The sequence below is a fragment of the Ipomoea triloba genome, chromosome 15, assembly GCF_003576645.1.
Source record: "Ipomoea triloba cultivar NCNSP0323 chromosome 15, ASM357664v1".
Classification (NCBI taxonomy): Eukaryota; Viridiplantae; Streptophyta; class Magnoliopsida; order Solanales; family Convolvulaceae; genus Ipomoea; species Ipomoea triloba.
In genome coordinates this window covers 16738118-16751609 of record NC_044930.1, presented here as the reverse complement: position 1 = coordinate 16751609, position 13492 = coordinate 16738118, and the positions used below count along the sequence as shown (strand labels likewise).

The window sequence follows — 13492 nt, the reverse complement described above, 5'->3', positions numbered from 1 at the left end:
TTCCGACGAATTTGGCCGGAGTGGTCAAAATTGACAAAAATTAAATAGTCATGGTATGCAATTAACACTTTTGAAAGTCGTGGACTGCAATTAAGAGTACCCCTATAGTCTGTGGACCAAAATGACAATTTGCTCATTTTTTTATAAACAGATGTCAATTATATTGTATGAATGTATTTTTATTTGTTAACAAGTAATTTGAGTAGAACATTAAAATAGAATGAATAAAAAATTTTATTTACAATTTATTAAATACATCTTTGTAAATGACATTATTGGTCGAATTAGCAGTACTATACAACTCATTGCAAATCATAAATTTGAGTTCTTTAGGATTACTGACTCTAGATGCTTCTACGTATAATTGGCAGTGTACGAACACTGATTTTTTTTAGTAGCAATCCAACATGAGATATTTTCAATTTGTCCATGACTTTTATTTATAGTCATTGCATATGAAAGCATCAATGGAAATTGTCTTCTTTTAAACTTGAATTGCAATCTGGGATCTGATATTTTGATGGAGTCATTTGCATTCGAAGAACCAACACCGTAGTACCTGAATGATCACCTGTGAAAATCTTTGCTTCTATTACTTGAACACTCCGGTGTATTTTTTTAAAATTGACATGTTGATCGGTTGCCTCGCGTTTGAAATAGATTACTAATTTCAGCTTGATTATCATTTCCATTCTCTAAAACAAAAGAAATAATTTATTTCAACTATGTAAGACACAATTTACATATTAAAGTAAGGTATATTACATTGTACATTCGCAATATGTACCTAATATTAAATAAGGTACACTATATATAACATGAGTATACTTACCAATAAATAATCATATTACGCGCGGGTATACATCCAATACAATATCTATTCTCTCTCTCTCTCTCTCTATATATATATATATATATATATATATATATATATATACACGCAATTAAAAAAAAAAGGAAAGCACAGTATTCGACTTCATCATTCTAGAACCCTCTAGCAACATCTCTCTATTCGTTTACCTTCATCTCTCTAGCTCGATACCACCATAGCAATCTCTTGAAGCAATAGATCACTGAAAATTACTCTAATCCACAATTCTTCCATGGAAACCTCTGAGAACAGTGAGAAGGGTAGATGAAACAATAGTACGAGGTATTCAGTTTGAAGATTTGTTCCGAATGTATAATTCGTAGATCTAGGATTTTTGTTAAATAAGTTTGACATGCATGTGTTTGATTTGTTTGTAGCTTAATCGGTCCATATCTAAGTTCAAAATCGTAGCACATAAAACTGGAAAATGTAGTCTCGATCGTTCATTTCCTCTCAAAAATGGAGTTTCTAACTCAATTAACAGGTAAATCTAAGATTTGTTTAAATTTCAGTTTTCCTAAATTCCCAATTATAACCTGGTATCACCTTAACCATATTTTGCTTTGATATTGCTGAATTCTTATACTATAACGGAAATATAACAAATCCAGCTCGTTTTGAGAATAGATTCGTACTTGGTATAACATAAAGTTACTTAGGTTCTTTCCATACTCTTTCTACACATGCTAGATTAATCAATTTTTGTATCTAAATTGCAAATATCACGCCGTTTGGAAGTGAAGCCTCTGTATTTTGGTGTTCTGACATACGCCGCTGTCTTTTTACGTATATGATTTAGGGTTTACAATGTTATACAATGCACACACTAATAAAGTAACCTATTTGATGACTGTAATTTCCACAACATATATTTATCTGCACGTTTAATTATAGATAATTGAAAAGACATCTCCATAATATAGTCAAATCAAATTTTACTACAGAACTAGTGAAGTAATTATAGTTGAATTGATTTAATTAACATGCTGTTTGGCTGGGAGGAGGGAATTGGGGGGGGGGGGGGAAAGAATTGTAATTCTATGGAATTGCAATTCAATGAATAAAGTAAGAATTGAAATTACAGTGTTTGGTATGCATGAATAGGAGTACAGGGAATTGAAAGGCAAGAAGCGACAAAATGATTAAAATGCCCTTATGTTGTAGTAGACGTTCTAGTAATAGTAGTAGTAGTAATAATAATAATAATAATAATAATAATAATAATAATAATAATAACAAAGGATACCTAGAACGAAGTAACTTAGGAGTTTAATAGAGTTGGACTTATTATTCATAATGTAATAAGGATTAGGCATGCTATTACTAGTATAATAAGAATTGGGCTCCTAGTCCCCAATGTAACAAGGACTCCCAATATATTGTAAGGCTTCTAGCTCAAAATATGTATAAATTGACACTCTAATACATGGGGAAGGGACATGCAATTTTCATTATTCACAAGCAATATTCAGCATTATTTTAATGGTTGTGTTGGCAAGCTGTTGGGTCATAAAATCAACATTGGCCTCGTCCTTGGGGATTTGAACGAAAAGCCGTAGCCGTCCCGGCCTTTTATTTCAAGCTGTTAATTTACATTGAACAAGATCATGGTCTTAGACCGAAGAGCAAGAGGTTGGTTAGTCACGTTTGAGGGGAAAACAAATTTACCATCTCCAGGTATTGTTAAATGGTGACAACACTAGTAGGCATACATACGTGGCAACACATGAGAAGAAGAAAATTTTCAGTTCTATCATTCTATATTAAAAGAAGCCAAGAGAAGGCACAGAAGGCAAGGCAGAGGGTGCATGCATATATACGTTACCAAAAATGGCAGAAGACAAAAAGGCTCCACTCCAGAACTCGGTGAAGAAGAAAAGGCATACAGGATAGCAAACGGTAACTCCGGGCCAGCGTATTTGAGACTGACCATGGAGACCACTCAAATGGGAGCAAGAGCAGCCTGGAGGCGTACACAACTACAATAACAGATCTTTCCCAATTCACGGACTCATGACCGTTGCGGAGTGCGCCATTTTTTTTACTCCAAAGTACTATTTTCTAGTAGAGCCATTATGCTCATCTATGGCACAAATCACAAGTAGGACTCTGGTCAGCATCCCAATGCACTCGGTGCATATGTGAAGAGAAATAGTGAGTTGGTAACTGCTCTCCGGTGTGGTCGACTACCATAGAGCATCAGGCAACACTCAATAGCAAAATTTCAGAGCTGTGGAATTTGCGGCGTGAGGAATTCAACTTCATTGCCTATATTTTTGCATATTTGTATTTACTATTTACTACTCTATGCATGCAAAAAAAAAAAAAAAAAAAATCAAATCACACTGGAGACATAAGGGAGACACGACTTGGAGCATAGTGGTTGGCCTAAAGCACCCCTCTTCTAGAGGTGGCTGATCTTGCTTGGAGCATGGGAAAAAGATTTGACTTTTACAATGAAAGTGGGTGTATAGGGGCCCTAGTTTGCGTGCCGAGTAACCATGCGGCCCAAAATAATCACTTAACATATGACAGGGTCACAAGCTGACTAGTCACCCCTCGCAACGAGGGCAGCTAACTAGGCTTTTTCAAGCCTTTACATTAGAAAAGAGTGAGATTCTTGGCTACTCAGCCTAGACAGGCTACCAGGACGCGATGTAGTTGGCTGATTTGTATTGTTTTTCTTTAAATCCTTGCAAGTTTGGCCATATGAAGCAAGATACTAAGGGACTGCCACATAATAAGAGTGGACAACTAACTTAGATTAGACAAAACTAATTGGTCTTGACCATACCCCTATAGTGTGACTTATCTTATAAAGGTGCCTTCTTCACCTAATTGATGTCTTAAAATTTTGCAAGATATTGAATGCTTGGTAGGCCGTCTTGGTGATCAGCCCTGATGGTTGGTTGGTCGACTCTTAAGATTAATCTACTTTCCCAAGATATTGACTTCACAAAATCTCAAGAAAGTGGGTGATTGGATGGTGGATGATATACCAAGCTGACTAGATAGACCGCCTCAAAGTAACCAAGTCGAACCAGCCAACCAAAAGGGGTTTGGGCCACATGGACCTGCCCAAGAAATAACTTGATCAAGGAAGCCCAAGAGAGATACCCAACACGAGACAATCAAGGAGTTTGATAGGATTAGACTTATTATTCGTAACTTACTAAGGATTGAGTTTATTATTCATAATGTAATAAGGATTAGGCTTATTATTCATAAGGTAGTAGGATTGAACTCCTCGTTCCCAATGTAATAAGGACTCGAACTCTCAATATGATGCAGTCTAGTATTTCTATTCCTTGTAGGGCTCCTAGCAAAAAATATGTATAAATAGACCCCTACACATGAAGAAGGGAGAAGCAATATTCATCAATACGATATCTTTATTCTCCATATTTTATACTCGTTATTTTAATGGTGTGTATGCCAACAGTTGACTACCCAAAAGTCATAAAACCAACACTAAGGAATATCTCTCTAATCTTTTTTAGTTCTATATGACCTCTCGGGGTATGTTACACTGATGAGTCATTTTGATGAATGGCTTTCGGGTGTTATATAATGGTGGATAGAAAGTAGGTTGGGAATGAAGATTTTCTGGGACATCAATCTCATGAGGATGGACACTTGGAATTAAGTGTTGTATTATCAAACACAATCACACATTTGCACTAGAAAGCTAGAAGCAAAGCTCGTGGTATGGAATTGCAAAGAGGAAAGATAGCAATCTAAGTAAACAAGTAAAAGTGCAAGCATCTAAACAAAGTAAACAAACAAGATGTTAGGTGAATTGGACTAGCCTACCCTTGATCATGTGACAATGTGACATGAATAAACCTAGACAAAAGTGAGCTATGTAATGAGTTGAGGTCTATGTGAGATGACTTCCAATGCCTTAGCCATTTTGGTCTAGAAGGCCTATCATAGGAATATGAGCACTCTCATGTGAACATCCCCTAGGAAACAATTAGTCAAGCATGTTGTCTACATCCCATCCTGGACCTTGTCCTCTCGGATTAGGGTGGAGATTGCAAGGGAACGTAGTCTATGATTAAGCCTCAATCTCTTGCAAGTATAACCCTACCTAAACCTATTGCATGTGGTGCACTTCACACACAAGAGTCAATATAAACATTCCACTTCCAATAAGATATCAACACATAGTCACAACTACCTTGATCAATTCATACACACAACACAAGAAAACAGGATCCAATTCACATGAAGATTCTAGCAAAACATTATTGATCTAGATTGAATAACAAAAGCAATTGAAAGATTGGTCCTTACAAATCATGTCTCAATATGAAAGATGGGAGAAATAGAAATTTACACTAATTCAGTTCAAGCTAAAAATTTACTGGTGTAACATATGCACATTCAAATTGTCTTTGAAGCACAAATTGTGTGCGAATTTAGCGTAAAGCATCAACACATATAATTATATATATGATCCAAAAAAGTGGTGTGCATTATCAGAAAACCCCAAAAGGTAGATTTTTAACCAAAGTGATTTGATACATGAGGAATTATATTGGTGTTCACATAAATGAGTTTTGTCCACAACACCCAAGTTGTGAAAAATTAAAAATTCAGACTGACCTGTATCAACATTTCAATTACCAACCAATTCTTTGAATTTAACAATGCAGGCCAAGGCTCGTTCAAACTCGCTATCTTCCAAGGCAAACACAAAGCGACAATAACCTGGAAGTCCAGTCCATGAAGAACTATTGATGCATAAGCCAGTGCTCCTAAGCATGGCTTCCCTGATATTTGAGTCATCAATCTTTGCTTCCCAGGATTTTGAATCTTTATTGATTTTGATAGTCTTGCCGAGATATGCAGTCGGCTTTGCCACCACTGAAACACCAGAGCAGGCTCCAAGTACATCCCAACCACATTTTTCAAGGGTCTGTTGCACACAAAGTACACCATAGCTCATAACCACATTGATTTTATAATTAACTATAGATTCATTCCACAACATGATTCTCAAAGTCAGTCAAATCACAAACAAAACAGTTGAACATAGTAGCTATAATTGTTTTCTGTAAATTAATCTTCGTCCTACAATTTGTTGAATATCTTGTTGACTTCAAGCCCATTTTAATGAGCATAAGTTGGTTCAGAACAGGGTTATGTAGTGATAATTAAGAATGGAATATTTTTAAGTTAACTGACCATTAAATTGTGAACCAAAGCATTCAGATTAAGGCATGAACATACCTCCTTCAAGTGCTCATATTTATCAGACAGAATCTTTTCCCGCCCTGCTACCACATCAAGAAGCCCTCCCGTTTTCTGTTCTCTAAGATCCATCAATTTCTTCACTGTGTATTTGATTGTGCTGTGAGGTTTGCTTAAACCAGAAAAGCAATGAAAATCAACTAAAGCTGGCTGGTTTAGAAGCAGAAATCCAAATGCAAGTCCTCCAGTAAGCATCTTCAAAAACAATCCCCCAAGCAGGGAAACACAAAATGATGAATTTGTAGTCTTCAATTTTGTCAATGTATCTTCCAGATCCCAGCCACCCCAGCCTTTGGAGTTGAATTCCACACCAGAGGATGAAGTATCAATTACAACCCTTGCTCCAAATTTTGCACACAAGGATAATATTGCTTTTATCTCGTCATTGCTGTACAGTTGGCCAGTGGGGCTTACAGTGGGTCCTGAAATATAGATCCAGGGTTTGTTGACCTTCTCCAATACAGCACCAAGTACCTTCTCTGTCAACTTAAATCCTTGTTCAGAATTGGTGGGTACATTTACAACATTTGCTTTCAAAAATTTTGCAGCAGATACATAATTCCCATTTGAGCCAGTTGGGAAGCACAGAGTACCACCTTCCTGGATACAACAAAGTACCAGCTTATTGAAAAGGGCCAGAGTGCTATCTGCATATACAAATTCTGTAGTGCCATCTGTTGGAAAACCGTAAGTGGTCTTAAGAAAATGCCTAATGTTGCTTCTCATATCAATTTCTGACTCAGTAACATTTTGTCTCACAAAACTCTCAAAGATAGCAGCCTTCACAGGAGTTGCTATGGGCAAAAAGCTCTGATCAACATCCATGTGAATCAGGTTAGAACTGTCAGCTTCAGTAACAGCAAACTCAGCATGATCAAGGACCGAGACAACAGAACTAGGAAAGCCAATCATGTCGCACGCTTTTGCCTTTTCACCTTGTCTCTGAAGAAAGCAAAGATCCAGAGTGAGAAATTGAGACACTACTTATGCCTATTTTCAAACACTAAAACGAGTCATCTTTTAGCTTCTAACCTCCATTAGTAGCAACTGATATGTTACTAAATACAACACAAAGATGCTTTTAATTAAGAAGGATGAATTCAACCCTCTGAGGCTTTATTAGACTCCCAAATTTGGAGCTTTTGGCCACTATTTGTTAAGGGTGAACCAAACCCACACAACTACTATTCTTTGTTCTTTTGTCCTTATGTTTTATTGCCCGTGACGTGAGCATATAACAGAAACCACTTGTGTGCTATTGCAAAGATGACAATTAGCAATAGAGAAAATCGTAAGGGTTACTAACCTCTAAAGGTGGATGTCGATCAGCAAGCTGAAAGGCTAGAAGTTCATGGAAAAGACAACCATAATAGTATTGGCTAATTAAGGAAGTACTCCCTTGTAATAGTTCCACAACCTTTGACAAAGCTTTATACATTTGTTCTTCTTCTGATATCACAAAAGCTACTTCAAGATCTGAATAAACCTGAACCAAAAAAGATGAGTGAGATAGGACACAGATAAGTGATTCAATGAAAACATTTTACCATATAACAAGAGTATCCTAAGTAATCTCTTGACGAAAAACCAAAAAAAAAAAAAAAAGGAAAAACAAAAGAAGAAAAGAAAGATACCTTGTTTTTTAATAAGCCACAAACAATTGCTGCATGCGGGGGAAGAGGAGTTCCAGCAAGATATTTCAGGACACCATTAGGATTGGGCAGGCTAGATAGCTCAAACTGGTCAGATATGTCTAAAAATAGACGACACCCAATTTCTCTTGTAGTATCCAAAAGGAGCTCAAAAGCAGAGCTAGTAACTGATTCAAAATGGGTTACCCCAGTAACTACCAGTTGTGGCTTCAATTTCTTTATCAGTTCAACCATCGAATCTGATTGGCGTGGAGCTTCAATGACAGTTATTATATTGTCTGAAGAACCAGCAGTTTCTTTCTTCTGCAATTAAACCATATTGCAAAAAATATCATTGAATTTTTTTTGTAGAAAAGGAAATCCCATTGAATATATCATTGCATAAATCACAAAAGATTTCAACATCCATTCAACATGAATATAATCCATCATTCAGTATCCTTCTCAAGTATAGTCTTAGAACTTAAGAAGCAAAATAAACACATTTCAATAATTCAATTTACTGGTAAAACAAAAGTACAAAATGCATTCATCAAACTGCAAATTATGTCTATTATACCTCGAGGTTCAGCGATGTTAACCATTGCCTGGGTAGGTGTCGTGACAACTGTTCATCAACAATAGCAAGACATGGCAAGAACAATCGAAGAACATTCTCAATTGCCACAGCCCTTGAAGGAAACACAACAACATTCTTGCAAAAAAAGAAGTACATGTTAAGAATGGGCTTACTGTTGCAAAAACAAGTTATGCTTAGGACCCAGTATTGACACAAATCTGGACAGCACCAGAAACAATATCTGAAATGCTGATTTAGAGGGTATGTGTATTAATGGTTTATACAGGAAAAATATGATTGAGTGGGAAACTTCCAGTCATAAGTGACTGGTTTAACAAGCAAGAGAAAGAATAAAGGTTGATAGCACCCTATGGAGATTGGAGAATATGTAGGAAATGAGGACTTCAACTTCTTTTTATGTTGCAAAGCTGGAAACTGACTTCTAGACCCAAAAATGATTTCCCAATTTACATGCAAAATGAATGGCTGACAGATCTAACCTCTTAGAATTTGACAAAAAGCAAATAAATAAGGGTAATCAGCAGGGAGTGCCATTTAGAGTTTTGGATTACTAGACTATGTACTATAAAAAGGAATACAAACTTCACTCGCAAAATATGGCAAATAAAATATAGATTAAATTTCTTACATCAGCAGTTAATGGGATGTGATGGTATGTCTTCATAAAGCCTGCAATGAGATTACGGAATCGCTTGCTTCCCGCAGGTAGCTCATATGGGAAAAATGCATTCTCCTTCAGAACGCTGGCAAGATAAGCTAGGAATGGTATCTTCTCATCTGCAACAGCATCATCTTCAAATGATAAATCTAAGGAATTGCTAATATCATGGAACCCATTCTTGACAAACTCAAATATCTTTTTGACCTGTCAATATGGCTGGATCAGTATCACTTTCATTTTCATCAAGATAAAGGTTGTATAGTCAATCAAGGTTAATTGACATTACAGATTACAAATTTGAATGGGTTACTTAGTACCTGATTTGGCTGACGGAGTTGACAACTATACACAGACAAAGCATGAGAAATACGACCACTAGATTTGCCATAGGCCCATGCTGTTCGGGCACATATTGGCTGATCTCCAACAAGTCCCATGAAAAACTCAAAACGGTGCGGGCTATTCTTTTCAATCTCCACTAAAGCTGAAATGTCTGTGTCAGCAGCCTGCAATACTGCAAATCAAAAGAGTGCATCTTTTGTAAGTGTATCATATTCACTAAGATAGAACTCATGTACCTGAAGAACTTTAGTCTGCCAAAGCTTTGTAACACGGAGACCACGGCGCTCAAATAAGCGTTTGCAAACACCTTGCCCAGGACGGCCTCCCATATTAAATATCATAATACCCATTGGTTTTATGACAGAAATTCCTTCTTCAACAGCTCTTGCAATGAGTCCCAAGCCAAACTGGTCTTCAACAAAGCCCTACATATAATGAAAATTTAAGTAGCATCCTCATGTAGTAACTAGTAACTCTTTCTCATTAGACATGGGCTTAAATTTATGAATTGAGTGTTAATGAAGTGAAAATCACACAGAAAACATAATACTTCTTAAAGTATTAGGTATTTATCACAAATGTGGCACAAGAAATGTAGCTTTTTGTTTTTTGTTTTCCTGTGCATTACTATGGAATAGTACATAGCAGAAAACAAGCATTAGTAGGTCTTATATATGTAATATGCTAACAGTGACAGAGATCTTTGAAGTTTGAAACAGTAGTTACCATTTGTTCCTCAGGAAAATCATAGTCAAGTTTCTTTAGCAAACAAGGTAGTGTTCTAACAGAGTTACAGTCTATCTCAGATTCTTCACTAGATAAGCTAGCAGAAAAGAGTTCCTTTGCCTCTGAGGAACAAAGACTATTTTTAATGAACAAAAAATTGAGAGTGAAAGAAAAATACCGGGCTAATAAGTTGTTAAGTACAATCAGAGGCTCCTATATTGAGTTCCTTAACTACTTCTCTAAGATGCATTATATAGTTCAATGCGAATTCTATCTGATTCAGCATTGCAGTTGCTGTCTATCTCTCTCACACATGCAAAAAAAAAATGCAAATTAAACACATAGACAAGTTACACCTGATACCACTAAACGATCAACCTGAATACTTCACAATAATGCCTGAATTAATAAATCAAACAATAAGCAAGCAACAATGTAGCAGTCTTTTTGTGTCCCCACCTGCAGTGCACAGTAGTTGCTTAGAGAGTGCAGAAATTCTTCACTAGCATTTTCTGTGATAATCTTTGACATTGCATCAGGATTTGGGTTGAGAATCTGTGTTTAGAAAACAATGAATACGTCAGGTATATGGGGACCAAGCTTTAAATGGCTTCTAAATAACTAGAAAACAGAAAAAGAAAACTAAAACTCAGTCAAGAATATCCACTAGCAAGTATCAATTTAAAAAGTCAATACCTGTGGTATGCATCCGACAATTCGTTCAAGTTCTATGCGATTATCTCTGCAGTAACTGAGAAGATCAGATTCATGAAATTCTACCCTATCCAGTAATGTCTTCTTTTCCCTATCATAGATTGGTTCACCATTGTCATCCAAAGCATTAAAGTAGAGATTTATCCAGGATATTTTTATTGCTCTTGGATTTATATCAAGCCCATAGACCTGTCATTGTATTAGGATTTTAGTCATACCAATAAAACAGAGGTACTGCAACATCAACATTTTCAAAAATCAAAACACACACCTTCAAAGGTGACCATTTCTCTGCAATCGCGATGGATATCCATCCATTTCCACACCCGAGCTCTGCAACTGTTTTATCCTCGAAGATTGAGTCAGGGTGCCTGTTCAGTCCTTCATAAAAGGTAAAGGACCAGTCCTCCGGAAAAAAAATACTAGGTATCACCAACATTGTCAATTTCTTCCTCTTCTGGAAGCCTTCAAGAAGCAATCAACAGCGTTAATCTCCCAATAGAAACTAGCACAGTCTGGCAAAGCTCAAAACCACTCAAGAATCCAAGGAGGCAAACTATTGAACCATCGCATGTATACGCATTAGTATGTGTAATTGTGAAAAAACAAATCATTAAAGATTATACACCGATATAAGGCTAGATTGAGAAACGGAAGAAGATCCAGTGAGAGAGAGAGAGAGAGAGGAGGGGAAAGACCTTCATGCTGCTCGAGAAAGACGTCTTGAATTTGGAAATGGTAGGATTTGAGGCATTGGTCGGAGGCCTCCTTGGAGTCAAAACGTTTCTGGAGAAGAGCGAGGAAGATCCGAGCCTCCTTTCGGGTATTCGGATCTTCGAGGCGCTCCAACAGTGATCGGAGTGCAGCGTAGGCGGCGTCGCCGGAATGCTCACACTGCGTCAGGAACTCATCCACAGATCCGCACAGTCCCTTCACCGCCATTTTCACTGGAAACGGGAGCTTTGAAAACTGTCTTAGCCTGACGTGAATGGGTTGTTAAGAGCTGAAGAAGAAGGTGTTAAAATTCCCGTTATATAGGATCATCCTAGTCAATGAAAAAGATCGTTATTCTATACCCCACGCCCACGTTCTTATACTGCCCGAATTTTCCCCTGTTTTTCCAAATAAGAAATTTCGGACCCCCGTCAATAAGTAGACTTTTATTTTTTAATGACGAGAAATTTGTAACCACGATTAAAGGATGTGTGTAGTGAATACAAATTGACTTTGTGACAGGTTGTATTTGAGCTTATAGCTTATTTTAAGCTACTAATAAGTTATAAGCTCTGTTTGGTAATGTTCATAAAATAAGTTGGTAGCTTAAAATAAAAGCTTATTTTGAAACGCTACTTTGACTATGTTTGGCAAACCTAGTTGAAAAGTAGCTGAAAACTGAAAAACTATAAGCTCGAAGCTGAAATCTGAAGAGCTGTTAAGCTAGCTGTTATGCTTAAAAGTGTTTGGTAAATTAGTTTTTTGATAAACCAATAAATGTAAAAAGACTAAAAATGACATTTTCGTACAATTTAAATAATTTTAAATTTAAATAGGTTTGTTTGTATATTAAAATATAAAATAATGAAATCAATATATGTAATTAAAATATAAAGTAAGAACATGTATTTGAAAATATATAAAGTAAAAAAAAAATGTTTATAATTCATAAGATTAGTTCATATAAAAATTAATGTTCAAACACAAATGTCAAAGTGAAATTACAACCAAACATAATGAAAAGAAAATGTCAAAAGAGTTTTAATTGAAAGGGGTAAAGGATGTCATTTATTTAAAATAATAAGGATAAATATGGAAAAAAGTTAAAAAGCTACTAGCTTATTTTTGAAAAGCTACCCCAAGTAGCGTTTCAAAATAAGCTCTTATTTTAAGCTACTAGCTTATTTTGGGAACATTACCAAACAGAGCTTATAGCTTATTAGTAGCTTAAAATAAGCTATAAGCTCCTAAATAAGCTCCCAAACAGAGTCTTCATGTAACTTTTCAAAAATAAGCTAGTAGCTTATTAACTTTTTTTAATTTTTATCCTTATTATTTTAAATAAATGACATCATTTATCCTCCAAATGAAAATCATTTTGGCCCATCAATATGCTTGATCGTAATTTCAATTTGACATTGTGTTTGAACATTAATTTTTTATAAACTAATTTTATGAATTATAAGCATTTGTTTTTACTTTATATATTTTCAAATATATGTTCTTACTTTATATTTTATTAAAATATATTGATTTTATTATTTTATATTTTAATATGTAAACAAACTATTTAAATTTATAGAGATGTCCTTTTTAGTCTTTTTACATTTATCAGCTTATCAAAAAGCTAGTTTTACCAAACACTTTTAAGCATAACAACTAGCTTAACAGCTCTTCAGATTTCAGCTTCGAGCTTATAGCTTTTCAGCTTTCAGCTACTCTTCGGCTATGTTTGGCAAACCTAGCTGAAACGATAGCTGAAAGCTGAAAAGTAGCTGAAAGCTGAAAAGCTATAAGCTCGAAGCTGAAATCTGAAGAGCTGTTAAGCTAGTTGTTATGATTAAAAGTGTTTGGTAAAATTAACTTTTTGATAAGTTGATAAAGGTAAAAAGACTAAAAAGGACATCTTCATAAAAGTTAAATAGTTTTAAATTTAAATAGGTTTGTTTACATATTAAAATATAAAATAATGA

General features: G+C 35.6%; 1 protein-coding gene across 1 annotated transcript; it reads right to left on the bottom strand.

Annotated features, from left to right (window-relative positions):
• Window positions 1-5328: 5328 nt before the first annotated feature.
• LOC116007022 (methionine S-methyltransferase) lies at window positions 5329-11790 on the bottom strand. Its single transcript, XM_031247582.1, has 12 exons — window positions 11504-11790; window positions 11077-11270; window positions 10788-10994; window positions 10551-10646; window positions 9602-9790; window positions 9341-9529; window positions 8991-9227; window positions 8342-8476; window positions 7765-8085; window positions 7437-7616; window positions 6110-7072; window positions 5329-5795 (listed from the first exon to the last, which is right to left on the bottom strand). The coding sequence occupies exons 1-12, from the start codon at window positions 11745-11747 to the stop codon at window positions 5496-5498; spliced, it is 3255 nt and encodes a 1084-aa protein (XP_031103442.1). The 5' UTR covers window positions 11748-11790; the 3' UTR covers window positions 5329-5495.
• Window positions 11791-13492: the final 1702 nt, after the last annotated feature.

Excerpts from the sequence above, each read along its gene's own strand:
- LOC116007022 (XM_031247582.1), bottom strand. The coding sequence starts at position 11,747 with ATGGCGGTGAAGGGACTGTGCGGATCTGTGGATGAGTTCCTGACGCAG. Across the intron at positions 9,530-9,601 it reads GGCAGACTAAAGTTCTTCAG|GCTGCTGACACAGACATTTC; the intron begins GTACATGAGTTC and ends GCAGTATTGCAG. Across the intron at positions 9,228-9,340 it reads AACTCCGTCAGCCAAATCAG|GTCAAAAAGATATTTGAGTT; the intron begins GTACTAAGTAAC and ends CCATATTGACAG.